The sequence below is a fragment of the Emydura macquarii genome, unplaced genomic scaffold, assembly GCF_026122565.2.
Source record: "Emydura macquarii macquarii isolate MOO-44397 ecotype Brisbane River unplaced genomic scaffold, CSIRO-AGI_Emac_v2 contig_2205, whole genome shotgun sequence".
Taxonomy (NCBI): Eukaryota; Metazoa; Chordata; order Testudines; family Chelidae; genus Emydura; species Emydura macquarii.
In genome coordinates, this window is record NW_027132342.1 from 13,373,281 (window position 1) to 13,385,835 (window position 12,555).

Consider the following 12,555-nt stretch of genomic DNA (forward strand, 5'->3'; position numbering starts at 1 on the left):
GCTCTCTAATGACTAAAACATAATTTTAGCAAGTTACAATCTTTTCTTAAGCATTTTGCTTACTTACATCAAGTTACCAGCATCCCTAGCCCTCTGGATTATGGGACCCAACTTTCACTGGCTCAAAGAGTGCTGTACCCTAGGGTCCCCTCAGTGATGGATCACTAAAAGGTCTTTTTGCTCCCTTTATATCACCCAAAGTCTCTCTCTCTCTCTCTCTCAAGGACCAGGAAGGCGTTCTGGGTTGCTGATTAAGTCCTCCAGCATGATTAAACAGTCTTCTCCCCTGCTTGGTTAGCATGATGGTTTTGTTTACCTTACATGTGAATGTACTCTCATTGTTTTCTGCCTGTAGTACACCTTTCTTTATCTAGGGCAGGCTGAACACATTTTAAGAACATATTTCCAGCACACGTCTACAACTGTTTGTACATCATTTGTACATACATCACACAGTGATTTTCAGGAACAATGTGTCATCAGATTACCTACAATATTTTACATGATGTATTTGAGATGCATATCATGACAACAGTGTGTTGGGGACAAGACTATGTCAGGCCTGATGGGAGCTCCAATATGGGGGGGCCCTCTGCCAGTTGGCACTGGGGGGCTCCCAGGGTCAAAGTGGCACAGTAAGAGGAAAGGGGTATTCAGCAGAGGGAAGTAAGACCATTCTGAGTGGGAGATGCCTTTTTGATCTCTGAGCTACCTCCCACATACTTGTATCTATTGCTCAATCTGCTATATAAGAGCTAAGTAGCAGTATTAAATGATGCTTCCTGTAGGCTTGGCCAATATTTACATGTGGTATTTCCTAAGCAATTAATAAAAGTTAAGAACCATTAAGGAAATCCACCTGAGTGCTTTGGAACAGGGCAAAAGGTGCAATCAGAAGTGCAGTTGCAGTATGCCTAGACATACCATAAATAGTTTTAATCTAACTAGCTCAAGTAACAATAGCAGTAAAGCTGCAGCAACACAGGCTAGCCATCCAAGTACATATCCATGCTTGCTTGTGGGCTTATATGTGAGGAGCTAGCCCAGGCTGTAGCCCATGCTGCCACAGCTTTGCTGCTCTTCTGTGTTAGCTAGATCAAAGCTAGCTTGGGTAGGTCTACACAAGCTTTGGTCACAGCTCCGATTGCAATGTAGATTTGCCCAAAGTCTCAACAACACTTTTTCTTGTACATAACTATTTCCCCCCCAAGAAATGTAATAAAGACAGCTGGTCAAACACTGATGTATACTTAGGTCTTTGCATTCCTGAACAAGAGTTTATTCTCTAGTTGGCTAACCCAGCTTGTTTTCTTCTGATAATCCCTTTGTCCCACATTCAGCCTGCCAAAGCTGGTCCCACGGCGATAGCTGGCAGAACAATTAAAGAAATGGGCCAAATTCACCCTTGGTGTAACTCTATTAACATCAATGGAATTATACCAGGACTGAATTTGGCCCAATAAGCAAATACTGCAATTGGATTAGTTGATGATACTTGTGTTAGACATAGCCTGTTATTTTTCATTACTGTTATTTAAAAAGATACAGCAACTAGTGGAGTGGAACAAAACAGTCTTACAAGAGTGCACCCCCAGTTCAAATTAGAAAACAGGAAGCAAGCAGGGAATGTATCCTGTTGGTTGGAAGAGGGTCAGTACTAGAACAGGCAGGGTCATAGTACGGTCATCTGTGTACGAAGCAGCGATAAAGGAAGCTGTTTAGTCATAGCTGTGTCTTTGAGGATCGTAAGCAGAAGGGTGAAGAGCAGAATACAGAGAATCGGGAGACAGGCTCTCATAGGAGCTTGTTTCCCAGATGCCAGGATGTCAGGGGAAAGACAAGAAACACACAGCATATTTTTATCAGGTGAGTTGGCACTTGTGGAGATACGTGGCTTGATTCTTCTCTCATGCCAGGGAAAATCAGGAGTAACTAGTCTCTGGGCATCAGTGGAGCTCTACCGGTGTAAAACTGGCATAGAGAGGGCCATCAGACCCTACATTCCTAATTAATGCAACAGGCTTAATTGTTGCTTTTAACACCCCACCAGTGGGAAGGGTGGCTTTGTGCGGGGAAGGCTGCGCCGGCTCCAGAGGCACTCTGCCTGCTTCAGTCCTGAGGCAGGAACAGCGGCTCTAAGATCACGAACAGCTCAGTAGCAACGGCAATATTCTTTGAAAGGGTGCAATGTCTGTTCCTTAACTGTGCCTGTTTAAGTCAGACATCTGGGGTGAAATCCTAGCTCCAACCCAGTCAATGGGATTTCAGCCACTGACTTCAGTAGGTCCAGGATTTCATACCTCTAGTGTGGAAAGGGGGCACCCAACCCTTTTAGGGAGCCTACAGCTGCTAGTGCTACTGTTACGTAATTTACTTTTACTCTGCCCCTGCCACTCCAGGGCCAAAATCTGTCCCCTCAGAATCCTTTGCCCTGAGACACAAGAGCACCCTCATTTTAAGACTTTGTCCCACATTTGTAAGATCACTGGGGCCTACTACCCTGTGTTTATACAATGCCTAGCATAACAGGGCTCTGATCTTGGGTGGCCCTTAGGCACTACCATAATAAACACGATTGATAATGATTTGAGTAATGGTAGGCTGAGAAGTACTGTGCAGTTCCCATCCTGGAACCCCAGTTTAAATGGCTGTTTTTGTATTTTGCTAGGAGAAAACTACTGTTAACAAGCTCTAGTGAATGGCTTTCCCTTTTCTCCACTCCAGGGGTCTGGATTTTGGCTGTTTCTGTCACAGTGGCAGTAGCAGTACAGGAAAAAAACCCTCTTGCACCATGTCTCCCAGGACCCCAAGGTCCTCCTGGGAACAACGGAGTTCCTGGTCATAATGGGCACAATGGGCTCAATGGAGAGAAAGGGGAGAAGGGAGACAAAGGGGAACCAGGTAAGTGACATTTGAGTGAATCATTTCACCCAATACCAACTTTTGATAGCACCATTTCACAAGTTTTCTCATTCATAATTCAATAAATTACATATCTATAACAACCAGAATCATTTCATTGCAACAGTTACTTAGGGTAGGTCTACACTACCACGTAAGTCGATCTAACTTATGTCGCTCATGGCTGTGAAAAAGACACCCCCCTGAGCAAGGCAAGTTACAGCGACCTAAGTGCTGTCCACACTGGCGCTATGTCAACGGGAGACACTCTCCCACCGACATAGCTTCCGCCTCTCATGGAGGTGGAGTAATTATGCTGATGGGAGAGCGCTCTCCTGTCGGCAAAGAGCCCCTTCACCAGACGTGCTGCAGCTGCACCGATGTAGCGCTTCTAGCGTAGACCTGCCCTTAGTGACAGAATTATGATCCTAGCATCTGAGATTTGCCTTTTCTGAAGATAGGAATACAGTGTGTATATTAGACACTAGATGTACTGCTGAGAAATGCAGTAAGAGATGTTTGTACGACAACAGTTAAGAACGGTTCCATCATGGAGAAGCCTTGCAGTGAAATACAAAATCCCAAACTGGTTTTTGGCAAGTAAAAAACCTTACCTCTCAACCCACCTTAATGGCCTCCCAAGGCAGTGAAAATGTTTGACTGACTCACTCTCCTGATGGTTTATTCCTAATGCTCTGGGTTGTGCCTTAATGTTGAGGCTCATGATGCATTCTCAGGCGGGCGTGCGTGTTTGTGAGTGCCCACACAGACATGTTGCAGGCAGTCCTGAGGAGATAGAGGGGCATATCAAGGATGGAGCCAGGATATTGCTGTTCCCTAGTGATTCCTTCCTTTTGTAATGCTGTAGGAGCTTTAAGGGGGCACAACACAGGAAACAGAAGTGGTTGGGGGGGAAGGTTTCCCCTGTGAAATTTTTCTTCAAACTTTATGATTTTGGTCCCCTCCCCCCGCCAAATAAATAATTGTTGTTGAAAGTTTCTGTTTTGTCAAAAAAAATTCTATTGAGGGAGAAGAGCTTTGATGAAAATATTTTGACCAGATCTATTAGGGAAGCTTTCGAGCTAATTTAAACTGCTCAGGGGGACAATCCAGCCCCCAACAGTGCCAGCACAGGGCTGTGCAAATCACCTCCCCTCTGTTCCTACATTAGCCTTACATCCAGCATCAGATGAATTCCATTTTTGAAGGATAAATGATTGCCCCCAGAGAGGGGACAACATCCACCCACAGACATGTTAAAGACAGAGCTCTACTCTTCATTCACATACACACACATCCCACCTCAGAAAGCTTCATGAGCCTAAACACTAAGACACACTCCAGAGCATTAGGAATAAACAATGAGGAGTGTGTGTCAGTCAAAATTTTCATGCCCTTGGGAGGACATTAATGAAGAGTAAAGTGTTTTTTCTGGAGTTAAAGCTAAGGGTGTTTTACTTTGAATGGAGTTTATGGGTATGGTATAAGTATTTCTCTTAGTTTAGGGAGTTTACAATGCTTTAAAATGTAGTTTATCCTACCCTGGTCGGCAATGTCTCTAACTGACCCACTGCGGGCATTGTCAACAAAGAAGATTTTGGGGATTTTAAATGAGTTACATTTCAGCAGCATGAGAACAAATGGAAAAGTTTCTGCTTCTAGATCATTCTTTTTTAATACTTTTCAGGTGCCACAGGAATACCTGGGGCACAGGGCCCCCCAGGAAAACTAGGTCCAATGGGACCAAAGGGTGAAAGAGGACAACCAGGTCTCATCGGCCCACAAGGAACCCCAGGGCAATGTCCACCGCAACAGAAATCTGCCTTTGCAATGAAACTCGGCAAAAACTATCCAGCTCCTAAACAACCCATTATATTTAATCAAATCTTATACAATGATCAGCAACATTTTGATAAGGCCACAGGAATTTTCACTTGCCAAATACCTGGTGTTTATTATTTTGACTACAATGTGGAGTTGTACCGAAACACCACAAGCATTCTGCTAATGAAAAATAGCCAGGCAGTGATAGGATCATATCAGACCACCCTAAACGCTTATGAAAATATGTCAGGAAGCACAGTCCTTAAGCTGAAGAAGGGTGACAAAGTCTGGTTAGAAGTGAGCCAGGAAAGTAATGGAGCGACACACACAAGCTACTTTTTGGGTTACCTGATATTTGAAATTTAGATTGCTTCAGAACACCAGAATTATCCTCAACATTGCATCAGCATTTAAGAGTTGAGGAAAGTATACCCAGAGGGCGGGACAGGAGGTTTTATTACATTTGTTATCATATTATAGCATCATCTGTTATTATGGTAGCACCGCCTACTAGTATGGTTGCCCAACATTTCCCATTATAAGACACAGTTTTCTGTTGTTTATAACTTTCCCAAACTTTAAATGTTTGGGCTGAAAATTTCTGTGCCAGGTGTCTGACTCATACTGAATGTATTTGAATGAATTTCAGCTAAAACACTTTAGCCAGTTCTGAGAATGAATATAAGGAAAAATATATTTTGCCCATGTTAAAAATTCTAGTGACTTTTTCTTTGAGAAACTCTATTCTTTGGAGCAAGGTCTTGATATTTAGCAAGAGGATAGCTTTTGTTTCAGGGATGTTCCTGTTGTCATCCCTTTCAAAAATCTACCCAAATCTGGCCAAGTTATAAGGCTTTGAAAATTTGCAGTTCACACATGCTCAGGAGACAATTACTAGAGCTTCACAGCTAAATTCCCAAAAGATTTAATCTGCATTGAGCAAGACTTTCTCCACAATTAAAGTTCCCAGCTGTTGTGGACTGGGTACCTGGAATAGACAGCAGGGAGCCTGTCTCTCTCCTGATCTCTCAAGGGCACCTCGTTGACACACAAGCAATGTGAAGGGAGAAGCTGACTGTCATGAATGCAGAGGGGACAAGAGCTGCAACTGGGGGTTGCAACAGAGGAAAGTAGATTTGGGCAAGGAGCTTGAGGGAAAGACTTGGACTGGAGGCTAGCAGCGGAGAGGGAGGGCCAAACGGAAAATGGACTGGGTGTTGTGAGGGGAGACTGGGACTGGGAACCAGGAAAGAAGTGAAGGGGAAAACTAGTGTTGGAGGCCCAGTACAATTTGAGTTGCTTGACCACTGTCCTATAGGCCTAGCATAGCTTCAGTTGCTTGCTTGGCTATACTGACCCCTGTAGCATGACATCTTCCAATTGGCAGAGACTGAATAACCTTATAGATGTCTCAGTTTCTGCACAGCACAGCACATTATAAGACAAAATACAGATACTGCATGCTTGCAGCTGCGCATAGATAACAGTGATGGGAACAACAAGTCATCCTTGAACGTCTGGGGTACACTGTGTTATTGCCAAGGGGCATACTTTTACTCTGCCCCTCCTATCACCAGATGTTGTTTTGATGGCCCCAATTATCATGGTAAGAATGGAATGTATTTAAGAGTGGAAACCCAATGCAGATAATGAGAGAGATATAATTAGGTAAAGGTCGTTTATGGAAGGGTATAAGTAGTCACCACTTAGACAAAGGGGCACACTCCATCAACACCTGACTCTGCGGGAGATGCTGCCGGTTGGACCAGAGGATCCACTGACTCCCTGGTGGGGCCCTGAAGAAAGCCATTGCTGTATACAGCCTTCTGAGTAACTGCTTAGCTCTCCAGGCTTAGTGAGTATGATATGCTGTGGTTAATTTTAGGCTTTGTATCTAACTAGTATATTTATAGAAAACCTTGCACATTAAACATTATTGATCTGCAAATTGGGCGTACCGTGTCTCACTGGTATCCACACTGATCATAAAGTGTCCAGAATCAACACTAGGACCTGATGAGGACCACAAAGGGGGACATTGGGACTGAGAACCAGTAAGGCAGGGGAAAAGAACTGGAAGGGAGACATATCTGATGAGGAGCAAGGATAGAGGTCGAGAACTGGGAATGGCCAAGCAACGAGACTGGGACAAGGAGCTGGGTGGGTAGTCCCAATGAGATTGAATGAAGAGCTCGGGGAGGGAGACTGGGAGCCCGTGGGGATGGGGAACATGGGCACGGGCAGTTACTGTAAACTGGAGAGGTGGGTAGAGAAAAATTGGATGAGAAGCTAGGAGAGTGAGATTGGGTCTGGCTGGGCAAGGAGACTAGGACTTAGAATTGTGGGGGGAGACTGGGCTGGGGACGCTGTAGGGGAAGACTGGGACTGGCTGGGCAAGGAAACTGGAACTGGGACAGGTTGGAGAAGAAGGGACAAAAAAGGTCAAATGGATAGTCTGTACCCACTACAACACACTCCCCACAAAGGATGGAATAGAATCAAAGATTTCTGACTCACCAGTCCTCTACTATCAGCAAATACATGTGAAACCCTCTGGCAAAGCATCTCATCCTCCTTTAGTGCTGGTCCACATAGAGGGTAACAACCTGCTACTGCTATCTGTTACAGTGGCAGAGGTCTGCACGGTGGATCCAAAGGTTCCAACTCTGCTAATGACCTGTGTGGGTATCAATATGTTGCCACATGATAGAACTTCTGCTTTTTTCAGTTTTCTTTTTAAAAAACATTACACACAACAAATTACATTAAAAACAATATTGAGGTTGCAAAGGCAAGCAATCAAAAGTTAGGAAATGCCAGAATTATGGTTGCCTGTGCAACATTAATTTGGACCTCTTGTGTTCATTCATTATGGCACAGTCCTAAATTACATGATCACATATTTTTTCCACAGCATGTGCAGTGTTGTGGGGATGAATCAGGGTTGTGTAGTAAATGAGGCTCTAGGATCTTTGACTTCTGCAAAGTGGGAAGGTGTGTAGTGCATGAGGCAGGGGCTTGCAGGAAAAGAAAGGTTTTTCTCATATCTAAAGTAACTGAATGCTGTCCTAGAGAACTGGATTCTAATCTTATCTCTGCCACAGAGTTCCTGCATAATGCTGGGCAAGTCACTTAAACCAAGTTTTTACAGGTGTTCACTAACTATATTTTCCCTCATTTTCTGTATGCCTGACATAATATCTTGGGGCCTGATTTGCAGAACTGCTGAGCAGTTATAGTGGCAACTGAAGTCAGTAGGATCGTTGCACTGAACACATATTGTATATAAGGTGCTTTATAATGCAAAGTATTTTGAAAAATCAGGTTCTAGATGACTCAAATTGGGCCTCTAAAATTAGTGGACATGTTTGACTTTAAACTCACTGTGCCTCAGTTCCCCATCTGTAAAAATGAGGATAAGACTCCCTCACTACACAGGAGTGGTGTGAAAATAAATTTATTAATGTTTGTGAAGCACTTAGATACTGTAGTGATGGGCACCATCTAAAAGCTCATGTGGAAATTAATAATTCTGTCTTCAGAGATGGATTTGAGCAGCATGCAGTAAATAACACCTAGGGCCACACCCAACAAGGAGAAAACAAAATATTAAATAGCTGCTCACCAAGGTCAAATATATACTACAAATTTCCATAGGTGCAGCTGGTGCATCTGATGAAAATGTTCTAGCCAACAGTAGAGAACTCTACCATTGGTTTAATAATTCTACTTCCACAAGAGATAATAGCTATGTCGGTGGGAGAAGCTCTCCCACCAACTTAGCTCTGTCTACACGGGGGGTTGAGGTCAGTATAATGACGTTGCTCAGGGTGGGAGGAGATTATTCACGCCCCTGAAAGATGTAGTTATATTGAAGTATGTAGTGTAGGCCAAGCCTAAGTGAGCACTGTCTATCCTGGACACTAAATAAGACAGGAGTCCTATGGAAAAATAGTAGGTGATCATGTGATTAAAGACTGTATTATAATGGATATGTGTGATGGAATGGGAATATTTTAGGAGTCCTGTTGTGGCTCAGTTTCCCCCATGTGCTGCATTGTTATCCAGTGGGTGGAAAGGGACTGTTTGCTCTCAGGGCAGGCGAAGAGACTGAGCTGTGGGTGTTGCCTATATGTTTGGGGCTTGGTCCCCATATCAATGGAGCATCTGAAAAGAAAATGGCAAATTGAACTGCCCAGATACTGACACTTAGCAACCAGCCAGAGGGATTAGGATTTCCATCCTGCTCAGCAGGGAGGATGAGCAACAGTCCCAGCTGCAGAAAAAATAACTGGGAAGATCTGAGGTGGGGAGATAAGAGTTGTTTACTGGAAAGAATCAGGGCTCTCACCTGGCCTCTGACCAAAGAGGTCAGATGGTGAGACCAACAGAGCTTGACCCAACGGGTTCCTCTGACATGGGTTAAGGTTGCTAAGGGCAGGCACTCCGGCATAGGGTTAGGGTTACTAAAGGCAGGGCACCATGGGTTAGGGTTTTGTTTAGGGTTAATAGGATTTCCTGCTCTAGGATTAGGGCTTCTAAGGGTACGGATTCCCTGGTTAGGGTTAGGCTTGGAATCAGTAGGGATCCCCGGGCAAGGCTGATGGTTATTGAACGGAAGGGTCCCTGAGCTAGCATGAGGGTTACTAAAGGGCTCCCTGGGCAAGGGTTATCATGGAGGTCCACAGGATCCCCCGAGCTAGGGGTAGGTTTACAAATGATTGGGCTCCCCAAGCTAGGGTGAGGGCTACTTGGACGGGGGGCTCTCCAGGCTTACCAAAGGGAAGGTTCGCCAGGCTTTGGTTAGGCTTACCAAAGGGAAGGCTCGCCAGGCTAGGGTTAGGGTTACTGAGGAGAGGGCTTGCCAGGCTAGGGCTATGCTTGAGGTCAGTAGGGCTCCCCGGCCTAGGACTAGGACAACCCAGTGCTAGGGCTCCCTAGGGTAGAGCTTCCCAGGATAAGGCTATCAGGGGTCAGACTAAGGTTACCAAGGGTCGGGGTCCCCGGGCTAGGGTTCATATTACCAAGGGTCATTCTCCCTTATCTAGGGGTAGGCTTTCCAAAGGTAGGGCTCCCAGGGCCATGGTTAGACTTTCCAAGGCTAGGGCTTTCAGGGCTAGGATTACACTTGGGGTCTGTCGGGCTCCCTTGGCTAGGGATGAGTTACCAAAGATTGGCTTCCTGGGCTAAGATTAGGGTTACCAAAAGTAGGGCTCCCAAGCTAGAGTTTGAGTTCCCGAGGGCAGGGCTCCCTAGGCTTGGGTTAGGGTTCCAAAGCATAGAGCTTCCCAGGCTTGGGTTATGCATGGGGTCAAGAGGGCTTCCTGGCCTAGGTCTAGGGTGACCCAGTTCTAGGGCCCCCTGGCCTAGGGCTATAGTTACCAGGGATAGGGCTTGACAGACTGGGGCTAGGCTTACCAGGAGCAGGGTGCCCCGGGCTACTTTTAGAGGTACCAAGCATATGGCTACTGGGGCTAATGTTAGGGTTTCAAAATGTAGAGCTCCATGGGCTTGGGTTATGCATGGGGTCAGTAGGGATAGCATACCTGGAGCTGGGGTAAGGATTCCTATGGCTAGGGTACTTGGAGCTAGCTTTAGGGTTCCTATGGGTATTTCTCCCTGACCTAGGTTTAGGATTCCTGTGGGTAGGGTACTTCAAATGAGGCTTAAGGTTCCCATAGGTATGATTCTTGGAGCTTGGTTTAGGGTTCCTATGGATAGAGTACTTGGAGCTAGGGTTAGGGTCCCTGACCTATGGTTAGGATTCTTAAAGGTTCCTATGGGTAGGGTGCTTGGAGTTAGCATTCCTATGGGTAGGTTACTTGGAGCTAGAGTTAGGGTTAATATGGGTAGGGATCCTTAACCGAGGTTTAGGATGCCTATCTGTAGGGTATTGATCTTTAGGGTTATTGTTCCTATTGGTAAGGTCTTCTGACTTAATAGTATGGTTCCTGGGATAGGGTATCTGGAGCTAGGGTTCCAATTCCTATGTATAGGGCTCTCTGACCTATGGATAGGTTTCTATGGTTGGAGCTAGGGTTAGGGTTCCTATGGGTAGGACTCCCCGACCGTGGGTTAGGGTTCCTATCAGCAGGGTACTTGGAGTTAGGGATAGGGTTCCTATGGGTAAGGCTCCCTGACCTAGGGTTAGGGGGCCTATGGCTAGTGTAGTTGGAGTTAGTATTACATTTCCTATTGTAGGGTACTTGGAACTATGGTTAAGGTTCCTTTGGGTAGAGTACTTGAAACTAGAGGTAGGGTTCCTATGGCTCCATGAGCCAGGGTTAGAGTTCCTACGTTTGGGGAATTTGGAACTTGGGTGTAGCGTTCTAATGAATAGGGTACTTGAATCTAAGTTTAGTGTTCCTATGAGTAGGGTACTTGGAGCTAGGGTTAGGTTTCATACAGGGAGGGATCTCAGCTTAGGGTTAGGATTCCTATGGATAGTGTGCTTGGAGTTAGGGTTAGGGTTCCTGTGGATAGGGATCCCCGCAGGAGAGTTTAGGATTCCTATTGGTAGGATACTTGGAGCTAGGCTTAGAGTTCCTATGGATGGAGCTGATACTGGGGCTTATGACCAGTTTAAAAATGGCTCTACTAAAATTTAAACTGAAACCAAAGGCTTATAGGAGAGGTTTTCAGAGTGTGCAAAAAACCTAGGGTGTGGACTATATGGAAGCCATCATCCCGAGGTGGGAGAATATTTACACAAATACAGGCAGGCTGTCGGTGTCATTATGCTGGAGATTTGTTTAACCTAGTTGGGTTGCAACAGCTCTGAGATCTGTCCTTATGATCCTTAAAATGTGGTTAGAAGACAGGAAGCCTAATGATCAGCATAGAGCAGGCCAGTTGGTAGATGAGTTTGTGGATACTAGGCTTGGGTATGAAGAGAGACCCAAAAGGGACTGGTCTAAATGGATCCTGGGAAAGGAAACTCATGGAGGTGCTCCAGAAGTGGGATTCAGGAAAACCCAAAGTGGGGGAAGTAGCTGACCCTGGTAGACCCCCACCAAGGGATTGCAAGGACTAGAGATGCAACATTTGTAGGAAAACAGGGCGTAAATGGGGAAAATGCTTAAAGATTAATGAAGAGTGGTTTAAGGGTTAACTTGGTGAAAGCCCAGGACAGAGGGTCTAACTTTTCTGTTCAACCAAGAAGGAAGCCTGTAAATCAGACTCAGAGAGTGAACTATGTGACTGAACTTTAGGAGGAAAGCAGTCACACAGCCAGCTCCTGTGGGGCACACAGGATGATGGCAGATGGACTCCCACTCCAGGCACCAGTGTACATGTCCTGTTGTATGCTACTGGGTTCGCAGTCATCTGATCCCTAGTGAGAGTGGAAGGTGGTAGATAATAGGAAGACATTCATGGGATGGAGAGATTCTGGGACAGAGAGAACCCTTGTCAAACCACATGTGGTACAACACCAGCAAATGCTGAAAGGCTGTGTGACCTGGATCAAGGTTCCAAAAGTAAAGCCATTTTCCCTACCTATGACTAGGTATCAATGTCCTGGTGACTGGATTTGCCACTGTTTTCTTGGATTCTCCATTGATACAGAGTCAGCCTCAGCCAGCCTTTTTTCAATGACTCATTCAGGCTCATACAGCAAGGTGACATTCGTATCTATGTCTCTTGGCTAGCACTGACAGCAAACAGTCCTCTTCTCTCCCCTTCTCCTCTGGTAGCAATGCAATACATATGGGAAACAGAAGCACACGTAGGGGTTCACAAAATATTACTGAAAAGTCCATCTTTGTCACACCAAGACTAAACAGAGCAGGGTCACTTTAACCACATCCCTCCATGTGTCAGCCATCGTGG

At 45.4% G+C, this 12,555-nt stretch overlaps 1 protein-coding gene across 1 annotated transcript; it reads left to right on the plus strand.

The window, feature by feature from the left end:
• Positions 1–1,738: 1,738 nt before the first annotated feature.
• Positions 1,739–6,673, plus strand: LOC137160436 (hibernation-associated plasma protein HP-20-like). The gene is made up of 3 exons (XM_067558997.1): positions 1,739–1,866; positions 2,725–2,901; positions 4,589–6,673. Exons 1-3 carry the CDS (start codon positions 1,824–1,826, stop codon positions 5,089–5,091), a joined length of 723 nt encoding a protein of 240 aa, XP_067415098.1. The 5' UTR covers positions 1,739–1,823; the 3' UTR covers positions 5,092–6,673.
• Positions 6,674–12,555: the final 5,882 nt, after the last annotated feature.

Coding starts and splice junctions, on each gene's coding strand:
- LOC137160436 (XM_067558997.1), top strand. CDS start 1,824: ATGTCAGGGGAAAGACAAGAAACACACAGCATATTTTTATCAG. Junction 1,867..2,724: donor ACACAGCATATTTTTATCAG/GTGAGTTGGCAC, acceptor TCTCCACTCCAG/GGGTCTGGATTTTGGCTGTT. Junction 2,902..4,588: donor GGGAGACAAAGGGGAACCAG/GTAAGTGACATT, acceptor AATACTTTTCAG/GTGCCACAGGAATACCTGGG.